The following is a 26,924-nucleotide window of genomic DNA, read 5'->3' as shown; positions in this document are numbered from 1 at the left end:
GTTGTGTGGGGTGTTATTGGGAGACAATGAATTGTTGTGTGTGTTGTTATTGGGAGACAATGAATTGTTGTATGGGTTGTTATTGGGAGACAATGAATTGTTGTGTGTGTTGTTATTGGGAGACAATGAATTGTTGTATGGGTTGTTATTGGGAGACAATGAATTGTTGTGTGGGTTGTTATTGGGAGACAATGAATTGACATAGCTGGTGACATACAGTTATACAATCAGTATCAGTTACAAAGTTACCTGGCTGTTAATGGCAGGCAAGACAAAGTACCACAAAGGTTGTTTATTGATAGAAATAATGTACACGAAAAAAACAACCTGAACGTAGGTATGTTTACACGTCTCCTTCACTTTGAATATTTGCTACTGACTGTCGACATAGCTACTTAAAAAATAATTCTTGATATTGCAATAAATTAAAACAAATATATGACCTGTCACAGAACAGGAATGCTACCAAGTAAGATTATACACAAATAAGGCATATCAAAGTTAAACCACCATATTTCTTTTTGCTAAGCGATCTCCCAAATGATATTTCATAATAATAACAAACCAAAAACATACATGTAGTCACAGAATTTCCCTTTAGCTCATTTGGTAGAGCAGGGATCTAGAGGGTCGCAGCTCAGTCTGTGGTAGAGCAGGGATCTGGGGGTCGCAGCTCAGTCTGTGGTAGAGCAGGGATCTGGGGATCGCATATTCAGTCTGTGGTAGAGCAGGGATCTGGGGGTCGCAGCTCAGTCTGTGGTAGAGCAGGGATCTGGGGGTCGCAGATTCAGTCTGTGGTAGAAGCACACTTCTCTCTTTCCTATTAAAAATGGTGTCTGTAAGCCCTCCCTATGGTGTCAGGGAGTTAGAACAAACACATTGAAAAAGGGGGGAGGGTAGTGTGGTAGGTTTTAACCTAGGATAAACCTAGGATAGCCCATAAAAGCTCAAAACTGTATTATTTCCATAAGGGTTATTAAGTAATTTTAAATTGCCAGATAAAAGATTAAAGTTATAATGATATTCATGATGAAGCAGTAATTCAGCAGAAACCAACAAGTTCACTAGTTCAACTAATTATAAAGGTTCATTTAGTGTCAGCTTACTGGTACAACAAGAATTGGTTACGATTCGCAGCACTCGGGTAAGTCAATTCGAAAACCATTAACATAGGGCTTTTTCACTCTATGTTACGTGTTCGCACTTCTATTTACTGTGGTGTACAAAGAAATAGGTATTGAATTTGAGGATTCATAAAATTTAGATTACATGTACTTTTACTGAAATGTATACACATGTTTTACTATCCTCTAGTAATCCTCATGCTGGTTTTTAAAAAAAGATATTTTTCTCTGCTAAAACTAACCTATAGAATTACACTACCGTACCTAAAATGAATGAAGAAAAACTGTAAAGATGGGTTTTAAAATTGCGACCTATGATTGCAAATAGAACTAACTTAACTTTGTATATTATCTCTTAGGGTGTGTATGATTTGTTTGTATATTGATTTGAAAAAGAAATGTTAAATAACAAATCTTAAATTATCATGAAAACATGTAATTTAGAATGATTTATTAAACATATGTAAAAATGTATTATACACTTTTAACAGTTCATAGAAATTGCTAAAATTAAGTTTCACAAATAAATTGTGTTATTACTATTGGGAAAATATTATTTAAAAACTGACAACAGCTGTACAGTGCCTTTTATTTGGTGTGTGTGTGTGGTATTATACCATAATACTATGATTGGTAATTTGATTCCCAACAACATTTTACCAAAATACCATGCTACACTTGTGTTTATAAAGTTCAGTTGTGACGAACATGATTTGATCTTATATTATGAGGGCAGGCCCTACGCTGAACACTTTCTAAAAGATGTGATTCTGCCTGTGTGCAACTATCAAACAAACTATCACCATATTCTAATGTTGATCGAGCAATAGATTTATATAAAGCTTCCATACACGAACGAGGAATAATATAACATAAAGTAAGGAAAACATTTAGAATTTTGTTTGCTTTTGTAACTAGATCAGAGATATGAGATGTCCATGTTTAGTTTTCACTAAGTTTTAAACCAAGATGTTTGTGTGTAGAAACTCGCGTTATAGTTATATTATGTAGTTTAATAGTAGGAGTTATTGTGTTTTGTTTCTTGGAAAAAATTACAAGTTCTGTTTTGTTTGGATTGTAAGTAACTAGCCAATAAATAAATAAATAAGGATGAGTTAAACCATCAAAAAGATAACTGGATGCAGTTATAATATGTCTTAATATGACATATTTGTTCTATACATATATACATCTATTGTACTTTATCGTCTCCTCACTGTAATAATTATCATCAAATTTTTCATACATTTCAATTCGCCAGGCTAAAGTTAAAATAAAATGACCTAGGATTGTTCCCCCATCCCCTGTAATGTTTTTTTGGGGTTCTTTCTTCTGTTTCAGTTTATTTGGTTTTGCTCTTGTGTGTTTGATGTCATAGGTTTATATATATTGTTTTTGCATCAGTGTCTCAGTGTATATGTCTTTATGTATGTACATGGCATTGGCAATTTTTTAATATCTGCTTATGATATCAGATAAAAATGATGACATATGATAATGATGGCTGATGATGATGTAAGACAATTATGATGATGATGATGATGTCAGATGATAATGTTAAGAATACTATCAGATGATGATGATGATGATAATGTTGATGATGTCATATGATGTCAGATGATAATGTTAAGAATACTATCTTATATGATGATGATGAGGAAGATGATGATGGGGATGATGATGTTAAGAATTATGTCAGGATGATGATGATGAAGATGATAATATAAAATGATAGTGATGATGACGATGTTTAGAAAAATGTCAGGATGATGGTGATTGTGATGATGTTGATGATGTCATATGATGTCAGATGATGTCAGATGATTATGATAATAATGTTAGGAATAATATCTTATATGATGATGATGATGTCTGATGATGATGAGGATGATGTCTGATGATGATGATGATGATGATGATGATGATGATGTTAAGAATTATGTCAGGATGCTGGTGATTGTGATGATGATGACAGATGATGATGATGTTAGATGATAATGATGATAATGTTAAGAATAATATCTTATATGATGATGATGTCTGATAATGACGATGATAATGATGTCAGATGATGGTGATGAGGATGATGATGTTAAGAATTATGTCAGGATGATGTTGATGATGATGATGATGATGATGTAGTCCGAATTATTCTGACGTTTTATCGACTTTTTTTTATATCGGTCTGACGTCGATTAACGTCAGAACTCCTGCCCTCTATAATATGTGGGAAATAAGCGACCGCGCCTGGGTCGCTCTTCAAACTGATATTTTAGAAACAAATCGTCACTTTCACACACATGTCGCACATGGATCGAAAGATCTATTCTTTGCACAAGATGAACATAAATTACATGCCTCAAACAGCTAATACAATCACTAAAAACATATGTTTTCAAACTTACTCTGTTTTACTTTACGTTTTTGATAGCCCCACCTTGAACTGCTGTCTATTATTTAAGTAACTTGAGATCCAATTAAGTAGAACTCCATCTATACCTAAACTTTGGAGCAGGTTCCATAAGTTTTTAGATTTTAGCAGATAATATAACACGCTTATGATTTAATCTGTAAACAAACATTAATGACATGGTAAGAAATCTGTTTCTAGATTGACAGTTATAAACAATAAAGCAGGAACACTGCCCTGTGTACTTGTCTGAGACCGAGTACCAATACACCAAAGTATGGGTCAAACACGCTCCCAAACAATCCACTAGCCGTATTCCTGTAACAATGTGGGGCCCAGCACTAGCCGTATTTCTGTAACAATGTGGGGCCCAGCACTAGCCATATTCCTGTAACAATGTGGGGCCCAGCACTAGCGGCATTCCTGTAACAATGTGGGGCCCAGCATTATAGCCGTATTCCTGTAACAATGTGGGGCCCAGCACTAGCCGTATTCCTGTAACAATTTGGGGCCCAGCACTATAGCCGTATTCCTGTAACAATGTGGGGCCCAGCACTAGCTGTATTCCTGTAACAATGTGGGGCCCAGCACTAGCCGTATTCCTGTAACAATGTGGGGCCCAGCCCTAGCCGTATTCCTGTAACAATTTGGTGCCCAGCACTAGCCGTATTCCTGTAACAATGTGGGGCCCAGTATGTTTTGGTCGTTTTGTAGAATGGTGGACCACCAGTTACTTGTTACTGTTTTTGTTTACACAGGGATTTAATTTCTCTTCAGTTCAGTTGTTAGAATACTGGACTGGTAATTTGTGGTCTCTGTGAAGAAATCATTTCTTTTCTTCACGGAAAGAGTCTGCGAGTCTAATCTTTCCCAAGGGTAGAAATTAGCTAGCTGTTTTTTCCCCCTCTTGGGACTGGTTTTATGTAGGGGGAACTACTCACATTGTATTTGCAAGCTGATTCCTTTCCCCCATTGAATTTGTTGTTAGGGGGAAAACATTTGACTGGCTGATTCCTTTCCCCCATTGAATTCAATTTAAGTCACATGATGGCCTAGCTGGGTGGACGTACTGAAGATCAGGTGTTAATAAGAACGTGGCTCTCGGGTGCCAAAGGCGCTCGAGCGAAGCTCTTTAATAGTAACACATGCGTGCGTAAACAGAGTTGCTTCCCCTTTCTACACTTTGCCTTTAATTTTTTTCGTCCGGAAGTAGACCTCCAGTGGGGAAAAACGGAAGTGTATCCTTGAAGCAAGGACAATTGTGTTTTAACACATACATGAACATCTTCATATAGTGAAAGCAATCTTCATGTTTAATTACTTTTTTAGATAAAAACTAATATACATTCTGAATGAAAAAAGTCAATCAAATACAATGTGATACAAACAGGCATGAAACCTCGTTCAGAGATTATCATACTAAGACGTCACAAACACCTTATACTCCATCGGCCTTCATTGGTTATTTCTTGAAGGATGAAAAATAACCGGAAAATCTTGGAACTGATGTCCGTTGCATTTATCTCTTTGTCGGTGCTTTATGACCTTTTTACTTCTCTTCTTGCCACAGGCACAAAAAGTAAAAAATGCAGATATTTTCTGATGATCCTTTTTGTCATTAACCAGGCTCTGTTAATTTTTCTACTGGGAGATATCTTACAATAGAGCTGGCATTAAACCAATAGGTCAACGTGTACATTTATTTTTTCATCGTCTAAAATTCCATCAGCTTTTGATTTCCATTTGTTGAGAATCAACGAATTAATTAACATTTTTGAAAGTCTGGTTATAGTCTTTACATAATTTATGTATGCATCACCACTCATTAAAGAAACAATGGATAATTCATTTATGTCGAAATCAACAATAATTTTCAAAACAACCACCCCGAATTCAGAGCCCCTTTTTAGCGACGTATTACTTTTTCACAACGCGTGCCGACATCTAACTAGTTACAGACAGAAACTGTTTAATTTTATTTGGCATATCCTACCTGTCAAACCTCGATGACAGTAACAAAATGTGAAATTCAATCCGGTGTTTCAGGATGGAACAGGAATTGAGACTGCATATCGATATAACGACAATCTCAATTACATCAAAATATTACGATGTTTTCTTTTTTTTGAATTTAATGTTTTTAACTTACATCTCAATACATTTACTTAGACTTATCGTTAAAATAAAATATGCACTTGTTTTCTAAAGCAACTTCATAACATTTTTTACTTATCTTGATCATTCTGTTTGTGCCCTGACGGAAGCACGCAGAGGATTTAATTCTTAATGAATGAGGAAGCCAGAGAATCCGGAGAAAATCTGCATGGTCGGGCAGGTGGCCAGGACTGAATCCGGCAATCTTGGCGAAGACGAGCGCGCTATCCACTGCGCCACCCGACCCATCACATAGGTTACGCACAAGAACAAATATCTACATTGGCTTTGACTGGAAGAAAACGGTATCATTACTGCAAAGATTTAATTGTTAACACATTTTTTCTAATCATCTATGATACAAAAAGTCTCCATACGGGAGACCGGGCAAGTTCGGCCACTCCTGATATTTTTGTTTTTTAGCTTATATTTACAACTTATAGAGGCTCTTAGCAGTTTAGTTGGATGGGCTTTCGCGTGAAAAATTTGGTGAGGCAATCTCTAATGTACTGAATTACTAAGCAGGAGAAAATAGCTTTTGAGAGGGTATAGAAATAAAATCATTATCTCGCTTCTGGTTATGGGAACTTTCTGTAAATGAAATTCCCATAATTGTTATGTCGGTCTTAAGTCTCATTGGAGCTCATGTTTTATTGTTATTCCTCGATTAGCCGACTTTAAAAAAGTTTATCTTATTTCATTCTGAAAGCAGTATATCTAATCCTGAAAGCTACGCTGTTTTTAGGCTTTGCCTTTTCATATTTATTTTGTTATTACCTTCATTTGCGCTAACTTCTGAACTTTTTACCGGCGGCTATCACTAGAGTTTGGACCTGTGTTGCATGGGTTACCATAAAAGTAACTTTTTTGGACTCAAATTTGGAGTACATCTGTATTTCGTATGTTTGTGACTGATATAAGGACAATGGATCCACATAGTAAGGACACAGGTGAGCAGGATTCCAACATGTGCACTGACAAGGTAAGTCAGTCGCTCACACACACAATGAGACAACTTAGTCAACAGATTCCGTGTCCTACCGACGTTTAGATGTTTTAACTCCACTTTTTGGGTTGGCTGGTAAACGTTCTATTGACATGATTTCGCCGGATAACTCCTCCCAAACTGACCCTAAAAAAGTCCTTCAATACACCTCACCTAGTTCAGAACACCCAGCAATCGTGGGTTCCGATACAACTATCAATGCAGACCTCATTGATCATCTGGTCCAGTAGCTGATAAAACCAGTCGCCAAAACTGTAGCAAGTGTTCTGGAACAATTTTTGACTAAAAACATAACCGCTCAGTTTGACCAAAGATTAGAAATTACAGCAATTTCAAGATGTGCTTAAGACATCGCAGAGGACAGCATTAAAACACTACAAAATGAATTATCAAACACTGAAATTGACGACCTGAGGGAAACCATTAAACGTTTAGCGCAGGACAAATTGAACACAGTGACATCCTCGATGAACATGAACAATATTCACAGAGAACTTGTTCAAAGTTTTTAAATGTACTCGTACCAGTCCAGGAATCATTTGTCCAATTGCAAACTGTCATACATATTTGTAAAACAGACCTGAAAACCACAGTCTCTTCTAAGGATATTTCTCGCTGTCATACTGTGGGCCCGATCATACTGCTGTCATACTGTGGGCCCGATCAGAGACGGGGAAAACGACAATCATTCTTCGATTTATGCGCTACTACGATCGGCAAAGAGTGTGTGAACAGAAAAAGGCCTTCAGGGTGAACTAGCTGGGAACTATGGTAGTGGAGGCATTGACAAAACGTTGCCAGTCCACTGTAAATGACCTAGATAAGTTACGACACAAAAAACAAATTGATTCTTTCTTGACCAGAGACGGGAGAATTTTCATTTAAAAAACAGTTGATAGCAAAAATTCATTTCAAATCGAGCTAATATCGAGGCAGTTCTCCTGGACTATGAATCCCTACTTAGAACCTAGTGTCTTTTTTGTGTAACTCTACTTTTGAAATAAATGTACTTGCCCAAGCGCATTTGCATACTAAACATACATGTAACAAGTTGTTATTCGTATGTATGTGTGTGAGTGCTCTGTGTGTGTGTGCGTGTATGCATATATGTCAATATTTTGTCAATTTTAACATTATCATGATCGTAGAAGGTCAAATTTCCTTGGTGTGTATGAGAAATAATCACTGTTTTTTGAGGTTTTTGTTTACCTCGCATCTGACACACCTCACAGATCTCACGAGGAACTGTTTCTTCATTTATGTTCATGGAAGGCCTGGCAGAAGGACTTCAGACAAACTTTAGAGGACAATATTCCCATATATATAAAAGTACCAAAACAAGATATTTATTTACAGATGAGTATTTAATCAAGACATTATAGCATTGCATGATTCAAATGTTTAACAATTACATTATTTACCGATGAGAACCTCTCTATTCAAACCAAATGTCAGCATTTTGTAGATATAGTATATCATCCTTATACATGTACCTCCTTTATAGAGTGTATTACTACCCGCATAAGGTGAACTAGAATACCCAGTACTGGTGATATGGGGGGTTTAAGGTGTATTGATTGATTAAGAAGATTGATCTCCGAGTACATTATACATATGGCTGGTCTTGTATTTGTAATTAATCCTGACCTGTGTATCTCGGACAGGTTATCTGATTATCAGTATATCAGCCCCATTATAAAGACATCTTTGGTTAATGTGTATTTCTATTAATTGCATTGTTTAGTGCCTGCAGTTTATTAAACTTCTAGCTTTTCACAAATGTTTTGGAGGACAATTATAAAGACAGCGAGGGGCCATTCTTTGTATGGCTTGATTCCATGGTATCTGTGTTTGTTGCCCCAGACAGTCATATACACATGAAAATGAGTGTCCAGCATTGGAGATACTTTAAGGTTATTGAGCAGCTGCAGTTGAAGAAGGTGAGCATGCAAAGTAGTATATATGCATTTACTGATTGAGTTTTGGCCGTGGAGGATGTTATTCTGTTAGCAGAACAAAATAATTTAACCAGAAAAAAGTTATGAGTAGGAAACTATTACAGACAAACATGTGGACTGAGGTGATAAAATGTTTAGAGAAAATTGTTATCAACATCAAATCACACAATGTCATTTGAAATGTGTTTGATACAATGTTTTGAAAGTAACTCTGACCTGGTTCAATTCTTGTATGGAAAAAGTTTAACTTTTTTGTAGGGGATACAAGATTTAAACACAAAATGTCGTTCTGTATGGAGTATGATATAATATGAAGATAATTTTACAAACATGACATTTTAACTAGAGTTCTATTTTCATCCCAGTACAACATGTGAAAGAAGAAAATATTGTTCCTGAGAAATAGTTGGTTAACCATAGGTGTAACCTATTGCCTGTTTGATTGTAAAATCTTTGGCTGGTGCAGTGAGGTGTCACGAAACCATGTGATTTGAGCCGGCTTGTGATAGCGACTACATATGCTTCTCCGTCTGGTTTCTCTGCCTGGACGCCACAGCCTTGGATCCTATCTGCAATGTCTAACACAGCCAAACAAGGCCACCATGTCAAAATCAATAATAAAATCAATTACTTAAGCTGATTTCAAAGGTTGATAGACTTTTGACAAGATAATGTTACTCATTGTGCTTGCCTTGATTTTACATGATGTTAGTCTAGATAACATATATATTCTATATACAAAACAGTTCCATCTTTTGACCTCTGGTTCATCGAGTGTTATGCACCGAGTTGTGTTTCATCCAAATATCTCAGTGAACTAACACAATGAATTGTAGCAAATTTGATTAATTCATGATGTCATATATAAGATGATATTCTGTTATGACATTTCAAAATTAAATTCATGCATGTCATTAAAACAAAAGAGCTAAATGGGACCTAAGGTTTACATATCTTCATAAATATTCTATATGAGCTTTATGTATCTTCATGTTTTACATGTATCATGAAATATACATTATGTAGTTAAAAATCACTCACTCTATATATATGTTAACTAATGCTGTACATCACTGGTTTTACTGGGGCAAACCAATACTTAGGCTGCATGGGTTTAACACTACAGATTGTAAGACTGATCAGGCTAACCTACACTTTCGCTGCATTGGTTTAACATTACAGACTGTGTTAGACTGAGGCTAACCTATACTTACGCTGCATGGGTTTAACACTACAGGCTGTGTTAGACTGAGACAAACCTACACTTACGCTGCATGGGTTTATCACTAACAGGCTGTGTTAGACTGAGACAAACCTAAACTTACGCTGCATGGGTTTAACACTACATGCTGTGTTTGACTGAGACAAACCTATACTTATGCTGCATGGGTTTAACACTACATGCGGTGTTAGACTGAGGCAAACCTATACTTACGCTGCATGGGTTTAACACTGCAGGCTGTGTTAGACTGAGACAAACCTAAACTTACGCTGTAACAAAATGTCTGTGTCTAGCTGTTTATTGTAGATAGTAGAGTCGTCATGATAAACATACATCACTTTAACAAGATGTCTGTGTCTAACTGTTTATTGTAGATAGTAGAGTCGTCATGATAAACATACATCACTTTAACAAGATGTCTGTGTCTAGCTGTTTATTGTAGATAGTAGAGTCGTGTGATAAACATACATCACTTTATCAAGATGTCTGTGTCTAGCTGTTTATTGTAGATAGTAGAGTCGTGTGATAAACATACATCACTTTATCAAGATGTCTGTGTCTAGCTGTTTATTGTAGATAGTAGAGTCGTGTGATAAACATACATCACTTTATCAAGATGTCTGTGTCTAGCTGTTTATTGTAGATAGTAGAGTCGTGTGATAAACATACATCACTTTATCAAGATGTCTGTGTCTAGCTGTTTATTGTAGATAGTAGAGTCGTGTGATAAACATACATCACTTTATCAAGATGTCTGTGTCTGGCTGTTTATTGTAGATAGTAGAGTCGTGTGATAAACATACATCACTTTAACAAGATGTCTGTGTCTGGCTGTTTATTGTAGATAGTAGAGTCGTCTGATAAACATACATCACTTTAACAAGATGTCTGTGTCTGGCTGTTTATTGTAGATAGTAGAGTCGTGTGATAAACATACATCACTTTAACAAGATGTCTGTGTCTGGCTGTTTATTGTAGATAGTAGAGTCGTGTGATAAACATACATCACTTTAACAAGATGTCTGTGTCTGGCTGTTTATTGTAGATAGTAGAGTCGTGTGATAAACATACATCACTTTAACAAGATGTCTGTGTCTGGCTGTTTATTGTAGATAGTAGAGTCGTGTGATAAACATACATCACTTTAACAAGATGTCTGTGTCTGGCTGTTTATTGTAGATAGTAGAGTCGTGTGATAAACATACATCACTTTAACAAGATGTCTGTGTCTGGCTGTTTATTGTAGATAGTAGAGTCGTGTGATAAACATACATCACTTTAACAAGATGTCTGTGTCTGGCTGTTTATTGTAGATAGTAGAGTCGTGTGATAAACATACATCACTTTAACAAGATGTCTGTGTCTGGCTGTTTATTGTAGATAGTAGAGTCGTGTGATAAACATACATCACTTTAACAAGATGTCTGTGTCTGGCTGTTTATTGTAGATAGTAGAGTCGTCTGATAAACATACATCACTTTAACAAGATGTCTGTGTCTAGCTGTTTATTGTAGATAGTAGAGTCGTCATGATAAACATACATCACTTTAACAAGATGTCTGTGTCTGGCTGTTTATTGTAGATAGTAGAGTCGTGTGATAAACATACATCACTTTAACAAGATGTCTGTGTCTAGCTGTTTATTGTAGATAGTAGAGTCGTCATGATAAACATACATCACTTTAACAAGATGTCTGTGTCTGGCTGTTTATTGTAGATAGTAGAGTCGTGTGATAAACATACATCACTTTAACAAGATGTCTGTGTCTAGCTGTTTATTGTAGATAGTAGAGTCGTCATGATAAACATACATCACTTTAACAAGATGTCTGTGTCTGGCTGTTTATTGTAGATAGTAGAGTCGTGTGATAAACATACATCACTTTAACAAGATGTCTGTGTCTAGCTGTTTATTGTAGATAGTAGAGTCGTCATGATAAACATACATCACTTTAACAAGATGTCTGTGTCTGGCTGTTTATTGTAGATAGTAGAGTCGTGTGATAAACATACATCACTTTAACAAGATGTCTGTGTCTAGCTGTTTATTGTAGATAGTAGAGTCGTCATGATAAACATACATCACTTTAACAAGATGTCTGTGTCTGGCTGTTTATTGTAGATAGTAGAGTCGTGTGATAAACATACGTCACTTTAACAAGATGTCTGTGTCTAGCTGTTTATTGTAGATAGTAGAGTCGTCATGATAAACATACATCACTTTAACAAGATGTCTGTGTCTGGCTGTTTATTGTAGATAGTAGAGTCGTGTGATAAACATACGTCACTTTAACAAGATGTCTGTGTCTAGCTGTTTATTGTAGATAGTAGAGTCGTCATGATAAACATACATCACTTTAACAAGATGTCTGTGTCTGGCTGTTTATTGTAGATAGTAGAGTCGTGTGATAAACATACGTCACTTTAACAAGATGTCTGTGTCTAGCTGTTAATTGTAGATAGTAGAGTCGTCATGATAAACATACATCACTTTAACAAGATGGGTGTGTCTGGCTGTTTATTGTAGATAGTAGAGTCGTCATGTAAACATACATCACTTTAACAAGATGTCTGTGTCTGGCTGTTTATTGTAGATAGTAGAGTCGTGTGATAAACATACGTCACTTTAACAAGATGTCTGTGTCTAGCTGTTATTGTAGATAGTCGAGTCGTCATGATAATCATACATCACTTTAACAAGATGTCTGTGTCTAGCTGTTTATTGTAGATAGTAGAGTCGTGTGATATATATACATGACTTTAACAAGATGTCTGTGTCTAGCTGTTTATTGTAGATAGTAGAGTCGTGTGATAAACATACGTCACTTTAACAAGATGTCTGTGTCTGGCTGTTTATTGTAGATAGTAGAGTCGTGTGATAAATATACATGACTTTAACAAGATGTCTGTGTCTAGCTGTTATTGTAGATAGTAGAGTCGTCATGATAATCATACATCACTTTAACAAGATGTCTGTGTCTAGCTGTTTATTGTAGATAGTAGAGTCGTCATGATGAACATACATCACTTTAACAAGATGTCTGTGTCTAGCTGTTTATTGTAGATAGTAGAGTCGTCATGATAAACATACATCACTTTATCAAGATGTCTGTGTCTGGCTGTTTATTGTAGATAGTAGAGTCGTGTGATAAACATACATCACTTTATCAAGATGTCTGTGTCTGGCTGTTTATTGTAGATAGTAGAGTCGTCATGATGAACATCCATCACTTTAACAAGATGTCTGTGTCTGTCTGTTTATAATAGATAGTAGAGTCGTGTGATAAACATACGTCACTTTAACAAGATGTCTGTGTCTGGCTGTTTGTTGTAGATAGTAGAGTCGTCATGTAAACATACATCACTTTAACAAGATGTCTGTGTCTGGCTGTTTATATGACTTTTTTTAAAGACAAGTTTGGTTTGCTTCTCTCTGATTAGTTGTTCCTATTAATCTCTGACAGAAGAATTATTGTGCTAAAGATTCATAGAACTGGATTTTTATTATATGACTAGAAGAAAAATGATATTTTATTAATCAGACCCAGAAAAATCAACCTATTGTTTTTACACAGAACAAGAATGGTGGTTTTTTTATGAATTGATCATGGTTTTCGGTGACAGCTACAGTAGCCGAGTTAATCATGATTTCCTAAAGTATGAAGTCAAAAATGATACGATTTGAAGTATTTCATGCAGGTGATTAATGGTAATATAAAGTGATGTTGAATTGTCTCAAATTGGTATACTGCGCATTGCAGTTAGCTTTATTTGTTTCCTCATATCTATATTGATTTAGGTTTTTTGTTACTTTCCAACGGAAACATGTCCTGTACAATTGTCAATGTTACGACATACTCACAATACAATTGTCAATGTTACGACATATTCACAATACGATTGTCAATGTTACGACATATTCACAATACGATTGTCATTGTTACGACATATTCACAATACGATTGTCAATGTTACGAAATATTCACAATACGATTGTCAATGTTACGACATACTCACAATACAATTGTCAATGTAACGACATACTCACAATACGATTGTCATTGTTACGACATACTCGCAATACGATTGTCAATGTTACGACATACTCACAATACGATTGTCAATGTAACGACATACTCACAATACGATTGTCAATGTTACGACAACCTTACAATACGATTGTCAATGTTACGACATACTCACAATACGATTGTCAATGTTACAACATACTCACAATACGATTGTCAATGTTACGACATACTCACAATACGATTGTCAATGTTACGACATACTCACAAGCTTTATGTCGTGTAGACGAGATTGTCTGGGAATGGTATCTGGAACAGTAATATATATTTAATTCATCCTTCCCACACAATTGATTCCTGTCACTCCGTCCTAGCTGCCAGAATACTGGTTTTGGATACTTCAAACAGTTTTTAGGTTCTTTGCCAGCCTGACTCTGTATAAAATCACTACATGCTTGAGCATTTAGTATACTTTCTCTCTTAATTATGCAGGCTACAATATAATTTGCCCCAAAGTTTGCCGAATACACATGCTAGTTGTAGCATGCGTGTTTGGCCTTTGTGTTTTAGAGACGTGTTACATGTATGCAGCCTTCTCCTGACAGACAATCGAGGTATAACCAACGTAGGGAAATTCAGTAGGAGTGTATTTTATAAGCTGATGGTGTATTGATTGATCGTATTATTAATATTTACATATTTTGTTTAATATTGTTGATTAATTGGCTTGAATTTCTCTCTCCATTTCAGAGTTCTCCCAACGTGGAACAGCTGCATGGCGAACCATTCGTGGGACTTCACACTGTGCGTAGAAAGCAAATTATATCTGATCCGACCAATGACTAAATTGTGCTTTTCATCTATATTTTCCATCAGTTTGGCTGAGTTCTTTAGCAGCAATAATTTAAAAACCAAAACCTCACTTGTCCAGAAATGGCAGAACTCCAGAGCAGCTCACGAAAAAAGAAAAAACGATCTCAAAGTATATCCTCTTCGTCCTCGTCTTCCTCCAGTGATTATACACTGGACTCTTCGTCATCTGCGTATTCCATGCCCCCTGCTCCCGATGGGGGCTGGGGCTGGGTTATTGTGTTAAGCTCCTTCATGATAATGCTAATAAGTGATGGGTTCGCCTTTTCATTTGGAGTACTCTTTACCGAATTGCTGGATGTTTTTCAGGAAAGCAAAAGTTACACGTCATGGATTGCCTCTTTGTTCTACGGAGTACCTCTGATCTGTGGACCGATATCCAGTGCTTTAGCAACAAAGTATGGCTGTCGGAAAGTGCAGGTTGTTGGTGGACTTATTGCTTTTATTGGTGTTTTTGCAAGTACGTTTGCGAATTCCGTTGCAATGTTATGTGTTACACTTGGTATTATAGCAGGCTTCGGATTGTCAGTTGGATATGTTACGTCTATCGTAATGGTAGCGTTCTATTTCGAGAAGAAGAGAGCTTTGGCGACCGGATTAGCTGTCTGTGGCTCAGGATTAGGAACATTTCTGTTTGCACCGCTTATTGAATATCTGATTGAACATTACACGTGGAGAGGATCGTTCCTTATTCTAAGTGGTGTTACATTGAACTTGGTCGTGTGTGGTTTTCTACTGCGGCCTTTGAAATTTTCACCACAAGAACAATGGAAAAGAAAACTGGAGGCATTTGAAAAATTATCAAAGACTGTTTCACGATCCATATCGAAAACGAGTCTGTCTGACTATCCTCGCAGCAGACACACCAGTCACACGGATGATGTGGATTCTGATTCAGACACACCAGACCTGGAACATATGAGCTACTCACAAGTTCAGCTACCAACTTACATCCAAAATGAACTTAAACATGCACCAGAGAATTTGGTTGTTGAAGTTACCAAAACTGGCAAAAACTGGCAGCATGTTCTTCGAACAAGTCATCAAAACGCTGTTACATGTAGTTCTTCAATGAACAATGTGACCAGCCCCTCTTTAAACAAAACCGTTATCAACAATAGTAGCAGAGAGAATGGTCATTTACTGAATGATGATACCGGCTACATCGGAGAACCGAAGATATCTCTTATGGATAATGGGAGCGTATGGAAGAGAGATAATCAAAGGAGAAAACGACAAGCATTTCAATATTATCCACTTTACAGAAAAGATCTATTCTATAGAGGAAACCTAATGAAACTGCCTCACTTTGAAATACGGTCGTGTAGTTGTCCAGAGCTCCATCTAGGATCTATGGACGAGGAAAGTTCAGATGGAGGAGACATTTGTCGAGTAAACAACCTGTTGAAGATCCCGATTCACATGATCAAAGTTTTCAAAGCAATGTTTGACCTTGCCGTTTTAAGAAATCCTCTTTTTATTGTGTTTTTGTTGTCTAATTTTATGCTTTATTTTTGGTATGACGTACCATATGTTTTCATTGTTGATAGAGCCAAGGAATTCGGCATATCGGAGGATAAGAGTTCTTTGATAATATCATCTCTAGGAATTGCCAACACATTCGGACAAATTCTTTATGGAATAGTAGGAGATCGTGACATACATTTAGAGCTGTTGTATGGGATCTCCCTCGCTGTTGCTGGGACAAGTGTGGCCTTGGTGCCGCTCTTCATAGATCAAACTGTTCTGTGCATATTGGCTGCATGTTATGGAATTTTCGTTAGTGCTAATTACGTGCTGAGCTCAGTGATGTTAGTGCAATACTTAGGAATGGATAAGCTGACGAATGCTTACGGATTGACTATGCTGTTACAAGGGATAGCCAATTTAGTTGGTCCACCAGTTGCAGGTAAGCGAACTATTAATCAGTCGTTGACACAGCCTTACTTGTCTGTTTCGCGAAATATTTGTGATTATAACGGGACATATTTTTTCTATTAAACTAACTTCTGAATCTCGTGAAAAAAATAATATTCAATTTTCATCATGTTGTAGGAAAATTATATGATGACTCCGGGAGTTATGACCACACGTTTTACGCTGGCGGATTTTTTATCGCAGCATCGGGATTAGCCCTTCTTGTGATACCTGTTAGTAAATATATGAAGCGGATCATCTGGAGGTGTCGCGAGAAGAAACCACAAAATACGTGTATCAGTATCTCAGATGGACCGGAAACGTTTACGGACGAGGCGGAGCCACTGACCGAAGAACTACAAGAAGAAGTACCCAGAACGTTTTTAAATCTTATTATTACAGAAATTGAGACTGTAGTGTAGCAGGAGACATTTTACACACCTGCCTTGTGGTGCCCGGGTAATTGTAATCACAAGAACATGGGACTATAGTAAGAAATCCAAATGCCACAGTCTATATCAGCCATGATGTGGTGATATGTTTTATAAGTGATCGTGATATATTACAGTGCTCTGAATTAATCTGGATTTTTGCGAATAACCTTGGGTTTGAAAGCCAAAGTTGCGGGACGAACTAGGTAGTTACCACTTGTTCATCGCTTAAGTTTAGTTTTAGTTTTCATAAACTACATTTGTGTATGTTTGATTTTTGATGCATTGGGCATGCCTACATTTTTTTTAGATATGAGATAAATTATCATCAGGACCCATTTGCATCAAGCCTGAAGTTTTTATGTAAGGAATTTTATTCTAGAGCTCTTTATTTTATCCTAGAACATATTTATTTGTATGCCCCGTTTGTAAAAGGAGGTGTTGAGCACTAAAACTAGGTAACAGTAATCTATATGTTCCTTTCCAGGCAATATAGTTTCTTCAAGTTTTCGTACAAGTTCATCAAACTTCATGTTCTGCTACATCGAAGGCTGAAGGTTTGTTCTTCACTATGACTAGACTAAAAAGGACATATACTTTCAATTTCCACTGAAATGTTAAACTTATTATCAGGTCGAAATATTCCTTGCTTTTTAATGTTTATGTTCTAAAACGTCAGATGTGAAAGTGTGTCGTACCCTATAGCTAGTCGAGAGTGGGTCGTACACTATATTTAGTGCACAGCTTCCCATTGTACTGATGATAACTGATATTTTGATTCTGTATCATACTTTCTTTATTGTGTCATTATGATAATGGCATTAACTACCACCGAGTCCAGCTTTTTATACACCGTTTGCTATGCAGACTGTTGTTTCATCATAGACTGCGGGAACATGGTGTTTATTGAGGCGTTCGAAATAACGTTAGCAATTGTAATGTATAATAAACAGCTTTGGTACAGTGTTACGTAACCATGAACGAAAGATGTTATGTAATCCTTGTTACACCACCAGACAGAATATATTTATGGAAGTAGATCTAGAGACCTAACGTATTCTGATTATACAATAAGCTGTTGTTGTTTTTTGTGTTATTGATAGCTCATTTCATTTACATTTGTTCCTATTGCTTTTTAAAAGTTATTTATACATATTTCCTGAATCTGAAAACGAATTGTAGTATTTTATTTCCCTCTATTTCATTTTAAGCTAGACGAGCGGTTGTATTTTTTACAACAGATATGCATATTCATGTGTTTGTGTAAATACCCTGTTGGAATATTACGTAACCTATTAATATGGAAACGTTTCGCCCTGTACGTATGATGTATACACATATAATCAGCGAAGATTTGTGCCAAGCAAAGCTTTGAAACGTTTGGTTTCCCTGTACGTATGATGTACTTGTTGTATTTATGCTGAATCTCGCTGTTTTGCCGCATGAACTTTGATAATTGAACTTCAAATTAAACTAAAATAATGTGGAGAGATTTTCCTAATTTGTTTCTATCCGATTCGTCATGTAGGATACATGTTCATTGGTGGGTTTTTTATTGATTTGTTTGCAGATTATTCTATCATTTAGAATATGCAGTTATGTTTTTTATTGTGTGTGCCTTTTCAATTGAATTGATTGAAATGACGTCCATATACTACAATAACATCTGCCAGACTGACTACGTTTTCTGTAATCTGAGAAGAAAAAAGTCGTCACTTGAATTATTGACAGAGCTAGAGAGTATGCATTGGAAACAAGGGTTGTCTCTGTCGTATAGACGTTTGTTTGTTTCTATTTGGAATGAAGAGTGTTGCATGCTGTCACGTATCAATGTAAACTTGGCGAGGCGTTCATACATATTTCAACAATCAGTAGCACTTAACAGACTCCATGTTGATGTTTTAGGATGATAGAGCTGTAACTTAAATAAAAGGTTAGGATGTCCTATGCCGAACATTCAATTGTAAAATACGTTATTATCGTGAGAATGGAACAAGTTTAGTGTATCTGATTTCAAGGTGTTTTATCAGGTAAATTCCAAGTGTAATGTTAAATTTATTTTACATTGTATGTAGTTTAACTTTTTTGTTTTCCTATACATTACTGTAATGCGTTTACTTCTTTTATTAATCTATTTCTTAATCCGTTAGTTGCCCGCACTATGACCTCTTGATAAACAAACAAAAATTGCCTAATACACAAACAAGATATAGGTGTGCAACGTTCAGTTTTTGGACCTCTTGCTCCAGTACTAGTTGGCAAGGTGAAGGTCACGATGTTGAATGTTCAGTCACATGTCATTTAATTGTTTTACTATATTTCCGAAATCAAAACAAATATCCTACATTGTCCAGGTAAGAAAGGCAATGGGTTCTGTCCCCAGGCCGGGACATACCAAAGTCAATATAAATGGTAGTTGTTATTTCCCGTCTTAACGTTCAACATTAAGGGGAATGGCAACAACTGGTTCACCCGTTGTAAGTATAATATGACCGGGCGGAATGCTTCGGCATGGTATTTCAGTGAAATAGCACTATAAAGTCGGCATCAGAACCGCGCTAAATACACCAGCATACCCTATCTCCGCCATATATGTACATACATGCATACATACACATCACACACGGAGGCACGTCCTTAAATGACCTTAGCTGTTGATAGGGCGTTAAACCCTGTACAACCAAACCAAACCATACATTAGAATGTAGTGTGTACCACTTAGAGTGCAATGCTAAATAAAGTTCAGTACATTGATTCAGAATAACAGCCTTGTTTCGGTTACCTTTCAAATGAAACTGACACTAGACGTCTGTAGTTATAGCGTAACTGCTAACTTGACACACTAGATTACGTCATGTATAAAGTCACCGAGGGACGAAATATTGTTTTAATCGATATGAAATCTTCGAGGAGACTTGGCTCATAGGTTGGAAATGAAAACTAGAACAATATTTGTGAGTATAATTTCCGACATAACGATTCGGTCCCAAAGATATACACTGCCAAGATGTATTGATGGAACATCTGGGAGTAAAATACTTTATGCAATGTGGGATCGTGTTCTGTATATGCGGCAGAAAGAAAGGTTATTGATCAGACGTGGTATAACGGCGGTATTTCATTTATTAGGTCAAATCATTATAATACTCGCATAACTGTGTTGGTACCTTTTACATAGAGTCCAAGATAAGCTGAGTCCTACATCAGAAGGTTTAGCTTTTTAAGTCTTGTTGTGTTTGATTAGTGCATTGCGTTGGCTTCTCTTCAGATAAAATACAGATAAATCAAGGGTTAAACCAGTGCAGGCCTTCCTGTTCAAATATATCATATTTATTGGCCACTTTTGATGTGTATGATCGTGTGTGGTTACAGGAAAATCTTGGTAACATCTTATATAATGAATAACTACGAATAAGGCGTATACTATATAGTTGCTTTAAATGTATTAGATATGTTTAACTCATAATTTTTTATCTGGATCAACCGGTATTTTCATTTAATTATTGTTATATAGATTGCATACATCACATTCCATATTGTTTGAAACCATGTTGAGCTCGTTATTAGATTACCGGAGTACGGTTTCTATAGTTATATGGCATCTGTCTTTAGTGTACTAGAAATCTTCAATGAATTCATCGTTAGCAGTTTTATAGCATATTATATTTACCACCTGAGCTCTCAACACAGATGGACGACTCGCACAGTTTTATGGCTTTTGCAACATTTCGTTATCTCATTGTCCTACTTAAAGGATTGTTAAGACTAGAACGACTTCACAACCAAAACATATACCCAATTTTGAAGAAAACTTTTAACTGTTTTTCGTTTTAAACACGCAGTTCAATGCCAATACTTGATGTCCCTTTATGTCCCTTTATGTCTACTGTGAAGATTGTATCTCAATGTGTGTACATTTAGTATAATGCGGGGGACACTTTGATACCTGTCCCTACATCACGAGGGGATTTGGAGTTTATTGTCTTGTTATTGTTACTCTTTGTTGTATATTATTGTTGTTCCAGTATGTCTCTGGCAATAAATACGTAGACTTTGCGTGAAAAGTAATTTTTATTTGACGTATCATACTTTTATAAATGATAATTTATTTTACCCTGCTTTCTTGTTTATTCGGAACTTATACGTTTATAATTATAAGTAGTCCAGGTTAGTTGATCTCATTCCGTATCACTTGTCGATCTGTTTAATTAACTAAAAGAATACCCTCTCATGATTATCTTACTGCAGATACCTTTTTTTCATTAATCTGTTTATATCTGGCAAGACCAGAAACCATCACATCAAAGTACGATCGATGCACTGCCATATTTCTATTAAGTTGATAATTTATGTGTGTAATACTGTATTATTTAGAAATTACCCATTTCTTTGTTTGAATTCAATTGAAATAAATCGATACCATTATCCCGTTTTGAACCATTGAGACATAATTCAGAGTTAATTTGGCCTTGATTATTTCAGTTGTTGAATACTTATAATACATAATATGTATATATGGATTCCGTCATTTGATAATGATTCGTTGAAAATAAAACTTGCATTTTATTAAACCGTGTTAATTTTTCTGTCTTCTTCGTACAAGTCTAGGTTTGTACGGTCTGTACAAGTCTAGGTCTGTACAAGTCTAGGTGTACGGTCTATACAAGTATATGTATATGTACGGTCTGTACAAGTCTAGGTCTGTACAAGTCTAGGTATGTACGGCTGTACAAGTCTAGGTATGTACGGTCTGAACAAGTCTAGATGTACGGTCTGTACAAGTCTATGTATATGTACGGTCTGTACAAGTCTAGGTATGTACGGCTGTACAAGTCTAGGTGTACGGTCTGTACAAGTCTAGGTATGTACGGCTGTACAAGTCTAGGTCTGTACGGTCTGAACAAGTCTAGGTGTACGGTCTGTACAAGTCTAGGTATGTACGGCTGTACAAGTCTATGTATGTACAATCTGTTCAAGTCTAGGTATGTACGGTATGTACAAGTCTAGGTATGTACGGTCTGTGCAAGTCTAGGTATGTACGGTCTGTACAAGTCTATATATGTACGGCTGTACAAGTCCTGGTCTGTTCAAGTCTAGGTATGTACGGTCTGTGCAAGTCTAGGTATGTACGGTCTGTGCAAGTCTAGGTATGTACGGTCTGTACAAGTCTATGTATGTACGGCTGTACAAGTCCAGGTCTGTTCAACTCTAGGTATGTACGGTCTGTGCAAGTCTAGGTATGTACGGCTGTACAAGTCTAGGTATGTACGGCCTGTACACGTCTATGTATGTACGGCTGTACAAGTCCAGGTCTGTTCAAGTCTAGGTATTTACGTCTGTACAAGTATAGGTATGTACGGTCTGTGCAAGTCTAGGTCTGTACGGTCTGTACAAGTCTAGGTGTACGGTCTGTACAAGTCTAGGTATGTACGGTCTGTGCAAGTCTAGGACTGTACGGTCTGTACAAGTCTAGGTCTGTACGGTCTGTACAAGTCTGGGTATGTTCGACTGTACAAATCTAGGTCTGTACGGTTGTAATTTCACTTAAGATTGTAACATTACTGTGTTGTCTGGATATGTTGACAATGCGAAGAAACTATTGAAACAAAACCTATGTCAATATTAAAAAAAAGACGAAAAGGAACCACGGAGGTACGACAACAACAGAATACACAATATGATCGATATGTTGGAGGCACTATGTACCGATCGTTCCGATGAAACGTTTCATATCAAAATGAGGTTTCATTGGGTAACATGCAATATAATACAGAAAAAGGGCATTCGCATTTCCTTTTATTGTGACTATATCTCAAAAAAACGCTCCTGCTTTATATATGTGTTTAAGAAATGTGCAGATCGATCTTTTTAGAGAACTTTGATAAGCCTTGTTCAGGTTTACTCTTCACTACATGGGGTCTCGACACTGTTGATACCAATCCTGGATACATCATCACAATCGGATATATCTTTCGGAGGTACATTAAATGGACATTCGTCTTGAAATTTCAAGGGAATGACAGACGGTCAGATATCAGGTATATTTTTATCAATTCAATGCATAATGAGCTGTTTTTCCTGGTTTTCATTAAGGTAACATGTGGAAAGGTTGGGAGTTCTGGCGTACCATGATCTGTTGTAGATTCTCTTGTAACACATTATAAAGTCTGATATAAGATATATGTAAAATTATACTTATAGAAAAAAACCACTTACTGACATCTGCCTGCCTACAGTAAAAACAAGTTTAATGGACAAGACATATGTGACCGGATCTGACGACGCAAAACCCAGAACGAACGAATGGTTCAGTGTCATCATAACAACTAAATATGTATGGTACTATCATCAGTGTTGAATACATGCATATACTCAATCACCTTGGGAAAGGTAGAGAGCAACGATCTCTTACCTCGATGTCCGTCTTTGTAAACATTTTAACTGACAAGTAATATAAGTAGAGAGCAACACTCTTTGACTCATTTGTCTGTTAATACATTTTGACTGATGAGTAAAAAACTACAATCTATTATACCTCATCGACTGGTGTACACGTTTAAACTCACGAAGGAACAGCCCGATCTCGTGAACTCTTGCCTCATTGTCTGTATATTATTTTAACTTGCGGGTTAATAATTTCGATCCCCTTACTCATTGTCTGAGAATACATTTTAACTCACGAGTGAACAGCTACGATCTCTTGAAATCTTGCCTCATTGACTTTGAATACATTGTAACTCACGAGTGAACAGCCTGCTCTCTTGAGCTCTTGCCTCATTGACGCGTACACGTATGTATACACCATCGGATTCAGTAAACATTTATCAATATTCATATCTTTATTTGTTGACTACCGTATACGGTTTTTGTGAACATACTATCATCCAGGGTTTGTATTCGTAATGGAGGTATATGATAAACTACATGAACAATACAGTTTCAGAGAAGAGAAGTTTAAGTAACATTCAACAGGAAGTCTTAACGCCCACTGGAAGATGTTATGCGTCGAGATTCTACAAATAGTAGCATTAATAGCTGATCTCGAGAAACTGTTTGTACGGTGGCTGATTTGTGCCATTTCGTTGCGAAAAGACGAAACAACGAAATGGCACAAATCAGCCACCGTAGGTTGCATTGCCAAAGTTGAATTCATTTCAGGGAGATGTAATCCTGCGATTCCCAGCATTCTCTTATACCTGGTTTAGGTAACATGATTTTGACTGTCAAAAGCGTTATAACATTTACACTGGTCGTATTATATTGCCGTACGTATTAATGTTTGTAAACATATGCAGGTTGACTTGTCTCGGTACTCTATAAGCACTCGGGTTATAATGGAGTGCCACATTAGTCTTTAGGATACGAGATGTATATAGGAACATTGTGTCAGTACGCAGTGTTGTGGTCTAATTAGTACCGCTATATTATAGGTACACTGTGTCAGTACGCAGTGCTGTGGTCTAATTAGAATCGCTATATTATAGGTACACTGTGTCAGTACGCAGTGCTGTGGTCTAATTAGTACCGCTATATTATAGGTGCACTGTGTCAGTACGCAGTGCTGTGGTCTAATTAGTGCCGCTATATTATAGGTACACTGTTCCAGTACGCAGCGCTGTGGTCTAATTAGTACCGCTATATTATAGGTACACTGCGTCAGTACGCAGTCCTGTGGTCTAATTAGTACCGCTATATTATAGGTACACTGTGTCATTACGCAGTGCTGTGGTCTAATTAGTACCTCTATATTATAGGTACACTGTGTCAGGACGCAGTGCTGTGGTCTAATTAGTACCGCTATATTATAGGTACACTGTTCCAGTACGCAGTGCTGTGGTCTAATTAGTACCGCTATATTATAGGTACACTATAAAGCTGAAAAGAAAACAAATGATTATAAGAATTATTCAGATTGCAATAATTCTCAGTCATCTAGGCATTGTAGATTATGAAGACCAAAAGTATAACCACACTGTCAGTGTACGCACTCGTGGATGATATACTAACAATTGAGCTTTCGACCTGATCCGAAACACAAGTGTACATATCGTAAGTGCATGTATGTTCTTAAATGTAACCTTTTCCTCACTGCAGATAACTACGTTCGTGTCAATAACGTACGACTGAGGTTTCAGTGTACATAAGCCGTCGGGTTACATATACCGAAAGGGTGCTACTAAAGTTTTTCTATCGATATAACTGCCTTACCTGTGCCCACTGGCACAAAAAAAACACCTTCTTCTGCTGAATGGCTTTTGATCATGTCAACTATGACCTGTGGTAGACTGACTATACATTTTAGTCTCATTACACAATTACACCTAACACTACACGAATGAAGAAAGGCAACTGAGAACAACTTCATTTAACATCTCCTATCTATAAACTGTGTCTATATCAGGTCACTTCTCCCCTCAATGTATTGTGGTTACCTCAGGTCACCTATCCCATCTATAAGCTGTGTCTATATCAGGTCACCTATCCCATCTATAAGCTGTGTCTATCTCAGATCACTTCTCCCCTCAATGTATTGTGTCTTTATCAGGTCACCTATCCCATCTATAAGCTGTGTCTATCTCAGGTTATTTCTCCCCTCTATGTATTGTGGTTACCTCATGTCACCTATCCCATCTATGAGCTGTCTATCTCAGGTTATTTCTCCCCTCAATGTATTGTGGTTACCTCAGGTCACCTATCACATCTATGAGCTGTCTATATCAGGTCACTTCTCCCCTCAGTGTAATGTGATTACCTCATGTCACCTATCCCATCTATGAGCTGTCTATCTCAGGTTATTTCTCCCCTCTATGTATTGTGGTTACCTCATGTCACCTATCCCATCTATGAGCTGTGTCTATATCAGGTCACTTCTCCCCTCAATGTAATGTGATTACCTCATGTCACCTATCCCATCTATAAGCTGTGTCTATATCAGGTCACTTCTCCCCTCTATGTATTGTGGTTACCTCATGTCACTTATCCCATCTATAAGCTGTGTCTATATCAGGTCACTTATCCCTTCAATGTATTGTGGTTACCTCAGGTCACCTATCACATCTATAAGATGTGTCTATATAAGGTCACTTATCCCCTCAATGTATTGTGGTTACCTCAGGTCACCTATCACATCTATAAGCTGTGTCTATCTCAGGTCACTTCTCCCCTCAATGTATTGTGGTTACCTCAAGTCACCTATTACATCTATGAGCTGTGTCTATATCAGGTCACTTCTCCCCTCAATGTAATTTGTGGCTACCTTATGTCATCTTTCCCCTCTAACAATGTGGTTACTTAGTGCGTCCTCTCTCTGTATTTATCGTTTCTATCACAAGCCACCTCTCTATCCGATATACTGAGGTAGCCTCAGGTTACCTCGAAATGTCGGTGTACTGTGGCTGTCTTAGGGCACATCTCTGCTCTATGTACTGTGGCTGTCTTACATTGTAGGTCATATCTCTACTCAGTGTACTGTGGCTGTCTTAGGTCACATCTCTTCTTCATGTCACATCACTACTCTATGTACTGTGGCTGTCTTAGGTCACATCACTGCTCTATGTACTGTGGCTGTCTTAGGTCACATCTCTACTCTATGTAATGTGGCTGTCTTAGGTTACATCACTACTCTATGTACTGTGGCTGTCGTCGCTCACATCACTACTCTTTGTACTGTGGCTGTCTTAGATCACATCACTACTCTATGTACTGTGGCTGTTTTCGGTCACATCACTACTCTATGTACTATGGCTGCCTTAGGTCATATCTCTACTCTATGTACTGTAGCTGTCTTAGGTCACATCACTACTC

The 26,924-nt window shown here is 37.0% G+C and overlaps 1 protein-coding gene across 2 annotated transcripts in view; it reads left to right on the top strand.

Annotated features, from left to right (window-relative positions):
* The window catches only part of LOC110466946 (monocarboxylate transporter 12-like), a 32,004-nt gene extending 12,514 nt beyond the window's left edge, over positions 1-19,490 (top strand). Inside the window, exons 1-3 of one of the 2 annotated variants that reach the window (XM_021523765.1) lie at positions 8,553-8,634; positions 14,653-16,681; positions 16,828-19,490. In XM_021523765.1, coding sequence (XP_021379440.1) covers positions 14,836-16,681; positions 16,828-17,111 — 2,130 coding nt within the window. In that variant the 5' untranslated portion in view covers positions 8,553-8,634; positions 14,653-14,835 and the 3' untranslated portion in view covers positions 17,112-19,490. Of the gene's footprint in view, positions 1-8,552; positions 8,635-14,652; positions 16,682-16,827 lie in introns of those variants that run through there. The other variant, XM_021523764.1, reaches the window with a different exon arrangement.
* The last annotated feature ends 7,434 nt before the right edge of the window (positions 19,491-26,924 follow it).

This window comes from Mizuhopecten yessoensis, unplaced genomic scaffold, assembly GCF_002113885.1.
Source record: "Mizuhopecten yessoensis strain PY_sf001 unplaced genomic scaffold, ASM211388v2 scaffold11149, whole genome shotgun sequence".
In the NCBI taxonomy this organism is placed as follows: domain Eukaryota; kingdom Metazoa; phylum Mollusca; class Bivalvia; order Pectinida; family Pectinidae; genus Mizuhopecten; species Mizuhopecten yessoensis.
The sequence above is the reverse complement of the archived record's forward strand: the minus strand, read 5'-3'. Positions and strand labels throughout refer to the sequence as shown.